The 6,676-nt window shown below is 36.5% G+C and overlaps 1 protein-coding gene across 1 annotated transcript; it reads right to left on the bottom strand.

The window, feature by feature from the left end:
* Positions 1–1,225: 1,225 nt before the first annotated feature.
* LOC139149391 (NXPE family member 1-like) lies at positions 1,226–4,841 on the bottom strand. Its single transcript, XM_070721128.1, has 5 exons — positions 4,737–4,841; positions 3,744–4,061; positions 2,685–3,230; positions 1,885–1,937; positions 1,226–1,515 (listed from the first exon to the last, which is right to left on the bottom strand). The coding sequence occupies exons 3-5, from the start codon at positions 3,107–3,109 to the stop codon at positions 1,226–1,228; spliced, it is 768 nt and encodes a 255-aa protein (XP_070577229.1). The 5' UTR covers positions 3,110–3,230; positions 3,744–4,061; positions 4,737–4,841.
* Between the last annotated feature and the right edge of the window lie 1,835 nt (positions 4,842–6,676).

Genomic DNA, 6,676 nt, shown 5'->3' with positions numbered 1-6,676 from the left:
TGTAATATAATGTTCATAATGTTATTAAAGCATTAATTCATGAAAAGTTTAAATTTTCATTTTAAAACCAACAATATATGTTTGAAAGTGGTAACATTATCCTTTTCTGTGCCCTTTTTGAATATTTATCTATGATTATATCATGAATATGTTTCAGGCAAGGAAAAATATTGCAGCACTCTATTGACTCGACACTTAATTAAACAGAGGAGAAAAGTGTAGTGACAACAGAAGACTAAGTACAAACATTTGAAGAATATTGCTCAGAATTGTTTTCAGCCTGAGCAAGTGGACGTTGAGTAGAACAGTTGTTATGGCAAAGATAATGACTGCATTATACGTCCCTTGTTGAACACAGTGGATTGTTATCATGATAAATGCAAATGTTACGTACAAAAATTGCCATTTATGTCTAACTTTTTGACAAAATATTAAAGAAAATCTATACCTACCCTGGTCTGACAAAGCGAACTATGCAAATTACTAGTCACCAACTGTCCCACATCAGTGAATGACCAAGTAAATTTAATGTTTGAATTTATTGTTTACGCAAAGCGTGGTGGTCTTACTAATATAGAAAATCAATTCTACTTTATTCTTTCTTATACTAATCACGAATTAATAGTATCAATGACCATGTATGCGTTGACTGTGCATTCTCAGACGGAAATAAAATTTCTAATCTTAAAAGCCCTGATGAGACACCGAGGCTGAGCCCCATAATTTTAATTTGAAATGTTTGAACTATCAAAGGGACCGATCACCGTCATGCCAACGCTCTACTAAGCTTCTACCATATTTGGGCAAATGTAGGAGAACATCATATCTATTATCTGGGTGATAATGGCAGGTCTCACATGAACTTCATTTTTGTTAGGATGGGAAAGAACCATGTCCCAAACATCAAGAAAGTTCACACCAATACCACCGAAGACTCTGCGTAGCATTCTATTCATATCATAGTACATATAATTTCCACTGTGGACACTTTGTGATACATCGATATTATCTCGAGGATGAGCCAGCTTAATAATAACGATAGCCTTTGGACACCTTTGGAAAAGTCTCAAAACGGATAATTTGGTTTGGTAAACTCTGTCAAGGTAGGCCCTCACTGACCACGAAGCATAATGAAAGCAGAAATTAAACATGACCACTGGTGTATAGGATCTACAAACGGACTTGTTGATCATGTCGATGAAGTCACTTTCAAAAATAAGGTCATCTACATACTGCACGGGAGTCCCCCCCTTAGTGCTACGTAACTACAGGTAATTTTAGGTTTCTCAGGAATGATCTCCACATCGGCAAAACGACGTCGTATTTGCAATATAGTGGAGTCACCGACGAAGAAAAACCATTTGGGTGATGAACATTGAAATCTTTGTGCGGCTGTCCATTCTTGGCTCTGGCACATCATGGGAATAAAACTGTGATTGTTGGTCCAATAACCACTTGTCATGGAAACGGGAAGATCAGGACCACACTTTGGCAGGTTCATTTTAGTGACGTCATCTACAGAGATATAAAATACAAGTGTAGGGGCAACGTTAATCAAAGCTTAGGTCAATGTGTTATGAGAAAATGGGAAAGATACGTTGTTTAGACCGTTTTCTGTTGGACTATGTGAATTCTGTGATGTAACCTTGGCATCACATGATGACTTATATGCAGGTAAGTAGTTTGTATCGGAGATCTTTATTAGTTTTGATTTAAATAATACTTTTGGTTTTGTACATACGTTAGATATGAAATCATTCATTTGTTAGAGACAATTTATTGTTTTAAGGAATCACTGTGAACTTGCTGTCGAAAGTTCAGGAATTCTGTAACGAAGGAAAAGCAGTTTCTATATTCAGAAATGTAAAGCTTTATCGTACATACCCTTTATATTCACCTTGATGGGACTCGCTAGGAATCTTGCACCTTTGAAACTCCTGAGAGAAAACAGTTTCGTTATTGAGTGAACAGGTTGGGAAAATTGGAAAGTTCAGTTCAGCTAGGGTAACAAACTTCCTAAGGCCTTGTGTAGAACTTGAAATCATAAAGTCATTTTAAACTTACCCCATCTGACTTTCACGCATAATTTAAACAAATAACAATAAAAATAATAATAATAATCAAGATAATTTTCATTTATCACTAGGTAACGCAAACTGATATTTATGATTTTTTATCGTCTAATTATCATTGACATGCATTTTTACCACGTCCACTTTTTCCGTGTTAGGTTTGAAATAATCACAGGATAATCAAGGTAGAAACCTCGAAAAAAGTATGTCTTATGACACAATTCTTCAACAAAAGGAACTATTTAGGCTTTGAAATGTAAGATTTTGGATTGGAATAGAGAGAATTCAGGACTTTTTAGAAAAAATCTGTAACGATTGGAGTAGAATCCGGGTAGACAACTGTAGACAAGAACAATAAAGCAGTACACGGGTTTTGAGCGTTTTCTCTTGAAAGAATGATTATGACAAGTAATGTTCTCAAACAACAATTCATTTTTTAAGCCAAGGTTAGACAAGCAAGCAACAGACCAAGAAATAAGACGTGGAGATCAAATGTACATTCTTATTAATATTTGACGAAGGGTTATAATGGTTTGCTGTTTTGCATAAAGCTTTACTATATGCCAGCCAGTTATCTTCACATTAATCCTCTCTCTCACAATCACTACTTACCTTTCAAAAAGGTAGCTCAGCCCTGCGACGGCATCGTTTGCAAGGGTAGCCATGGCAGTTAGGTTTTGACTCGTGCTATTCAAGGTTTGACAGTTCAAAGTCTTTGGTTTGTCACAGATGATCGCCGTCTTTCCCATAGACCGATGATTTTCAAAACTACACTTGTTATCCCATGTTCCTTCATTCGATATGGTGCAGTTACTGTTTTCGGTGATACTTCCATCAGTAAACTTAACAGACCAAAGAATCCGGTGATCTTTGTACTTCATTTGCTCATAAAACAGAATAGCTTCACGCGGGACGGAAAGTGTTACATTTATTGATGCAGCTCCCTTCCATGCCGCGTAGAAAAACATACTATACGTGCCATTGCCGTAATCAACAGATCTACCAGCAGTATATTTTTGTAACTTCTCATTCCACATTACTCCCACAAGAAAGTCACCTCCCCTTAGACGTGGGTTACCATGCTCATCTTTAGCCTCTATTATGACCTGTATAAAGTCACCTTTCCGATAAGTTGATGTTTGATCTTGAAGATAAACCCTTCAGACAAAAAGAGATATGAGAATGGTGAAATTAAATAATGCGACTGATCATGAAGCGGCCAAAAAACAAGATATATACTAATAAAAGTAGTGGTTTCTGTCTTTTCCCTCTCATTGTGCCTGTCTGATCAGTCTCTGTATATCTCCTTACCTGTATCTTTCGCTCAATGTCTTATCTCTGTCTCTATTTATTTCCCTTTTTTTACCTTTCTCTCTGTCTGTATCATTTTATTTCTGTAATTCTGTCTACAATGTCACTATATCTGTCTATGTCCGTGGCCATGTCTGTCCCTCTGTCTCTGCACATGTCTCACCCTGGCTCTGTCTTTAAGTAGGTCTACTGGTCTCTGTCTGTTTTCTGTCTGCGTCTGCTTGCTTTTCTGTCTGTCAGTCTATTGTCTGCCTCTTGTTTGTTTGATTGTCTGTCTGTCTCTGCCTAGCTGTCTGTATGTCGACTTGTGTTCTAGTCTGTCTCTCTGTCTCTGTCTTTCTGTCTGATTAAACCACTTACCTAGATTTTGACACTGATATTGGAGTAAACGACTCTGGACCAACTGACAGAGATTTGTATATTCCAGAATAAGTGGATTCTTGTCTCAAATGTTTGTAGGACCATTCATACTCTTCAATGATCGCATTCCATCCCGTGCAAAAACGGTTGTAGGCGTTGTAAGGAAATTTGACGTCATATTGCTGACGGTGAACCTTATTATTTTCACTTTCAGCATGGAGAACTGCTTTGGCTTACGGTAGCTGATTCTTCCTCTACGTGTACATTCGCCAAAGTTTGCCCTTTGTCATTCTTTAATCCAATGTATGCAGAGTTCCCCTAACGAAAGGGGAAACAAATGATATAACACGGTCTCCAAGATGATCAGTTGGAATTAACGAGCGCTGATAAAGGTCTTCTCACACTTCTATCTGACGAAATGAGCTTATGAATTAAAAATAAATGATAATATTTCGTTCGAGGCCAGTACACTTTCTGTAGTCCGTACATTTTGTACTAGTCACGGACAATGCATAAGTATTCAAAGGACATTCAGACCACATTGTCCAATAAAGGCTGTTCCTTTTAGTGAATAATGTCAATGCCTGCAGCCTTTTCGGTATTCCAATGATTTTAAGAAGTCCATTTAAGAATACTGATGGAGGTTGAGATGTCCTTGTAGGAAATTACAGTGCTCGATTCGGCAAGCAGAGCGTTATAAATAATAATACAAATTACTTAAGTAAACTTAAGAACTTAAGTAACAGATTGTACTTTGTACTTGAAGTAATTTGTGTTATATATATATGTATATATATATATATATATATATATATATATATATATATATATATATATATATATATATATATGCATCTATGTATCTATATATCTAGATGTATGTATATTGATTAAGTATAAGTGGGTGGTATGGGAATTCGACAGGCAATATATATTCATTTTCATGTGTATTTACACAGAACTGCATTTTTAAGCGTCAAAGATTGAATTTACCGTAAACGTAACGTATATGCCAAGAAAAACGCCCAACACCACCAGTAAGCTTGCCCTTAGAATCACAGACAGCTTAAATGAAGGAGGCTCTGCCATCATACTTTCTGAAATTCAAGAAATATATACGTAAGTGGTTGGGAACGTCGAGAAAGTATTAGGAAAATGTAAATATTCATGAAGTTAGCTATTCGAATTGACCAGATTGATAATTAACTGACATATGGAAAGTACCTTAAACTGAAAATAAATTGTCACAAGATGGCCAAGGAGGAGATCTTGCCGATGTGTCATAGAAGATCATAACCAACCGAGTGGGGACAAATATGGAAAGTTGGAGAATTGGGTATACTGAGAAGAGCACAAAGACGGACAAATTGAAACCTGTCTGATACCAACATTACATTGCTAAACATGAACGGAAACAGTATATTAATCTTAAATAAGTAATTCTGACTATGTGATATGTGATGTCGGGTACCTCACAACAAATTGCGCGTGATAGTTCCTTTAACAACATTATGGCGCGTAATCAAGGTCAAAATTCGAACTCCCTTGTTGGATTCGTGTATATAGCATTTTGGATTTGTAACTTCCATTTTGGATTCGTATATGGCATTTTCAACTTTCGAACTCTCATATTTTGACTAACTCCCATACATCCAGTCAAACTGTCAACAAATGACCTGCATAATACGTTAAATGAACCAAAATAGTGACCGCCCTATGTTCCGACACCCCTGTATTCCGACACCCCTATGTTCTGACACCCTATATTCCAACACCTCTATATTCCCACGACACTATGTTTCAGCACCCCTATGTTCCGACACCCCTATGGAAGGTTTCTGCAACTACTAGTTTTCCTGTTTTCAAGTCCTATTTACAATTTAATAAGTAAATCTAAACAAAGTTTTACATGTCACTGTAGACGCTAGACTTCCATACTTACCGCTGGTTGGTGTTCTCCAACTTAAGAGCGTCATGATATAATTGATGAAACATAGTAGAAGTTTGTGCAGAAATGTTTGATTTATTCCTGGTGATATATATTCTATGATCTACTCTTTCGTGAAATGGTGGGTTTGACCTTGACAAAACGATTATGTTATTACATTTATTTGCCAAATAGACCACGCTTAGAATAAAGAAAATTGAGAAAGCAATACTCTCATCTTTTATTACTAGTATATTTAGCGGCCGGTTAGAATGCATCTGTATGACACTGAACCATTTTTCAATGCGGCCCTTCAATATTTTTTATAACATTGTATCTTTTTTGAGCAATTAAATTTTAGTCTAAAACATTTATCCGCCCTTAACTTAAAAAAAAAACCAAATAGAAATCGCAGACACACTTTTTGAGAAGGTACGATTTACGATCGGAAACATCCCAACGTTGTCAAAGGAAGTACTGAACACTGATTTTCTTATCATGTGATCCTTCTGTATAGGATGAAAGTGAAACGACCCCCAGCTGGGTTGTCAATTAGGTAGGCTTTCCACTTGTATATGGGCCGCGTCAAGCAAAAACCTACCAGATGGCAATGGATAAAATGTTGCTCAATTTAGTTCAAAAAATTGATACGTTTTAAGGGAGTTTGCGTTTGCACGCCCAACATGAACTTGTCGGCGATAAGATCATGTTCTCGTTCCTTTTCTTTAAATCCTCTTTGAATTAAAACATTTGCAGTCAGAATTATTCCTAAAATGAATAATACCAAGGTGTGCTGAAATTTAGGCACTATACTGGGGGTTTCTATCCATGTATTCTTCCGAGAATTCTAAACAGTTAAGGAGGCTATTTCTAGTCCTTGAGCCTTAAAACGGTGTCAAAGAGACATTTTCAGTGCTCAAATTAAATTTCTTCTACTCAAAATCTAGATGTATCATGATCTCATGGAGTAAGTAATTCCGTCTGAAATGGGTAAGAAGTTCCGCCT

This window comes from Ptychodera flava, chromosome 2 (genome assembly GCF_041260155.1).
Source record: "Ptychodera flava strain L36383 chromosome 2, AS_Pfla_20210202, whole genome shotgun sequence".
NCBI lineage: Eukaryota > Metazoa > Hemichordata > Enteropneusta > Ptychoderidae > Ptychodera > Ptychodera flava.
The sequence above is the reverse complement of the archived record's forward strand: the minus strand, read 5'-3'. Positions and strand labels throughout refer to the sequence as shown.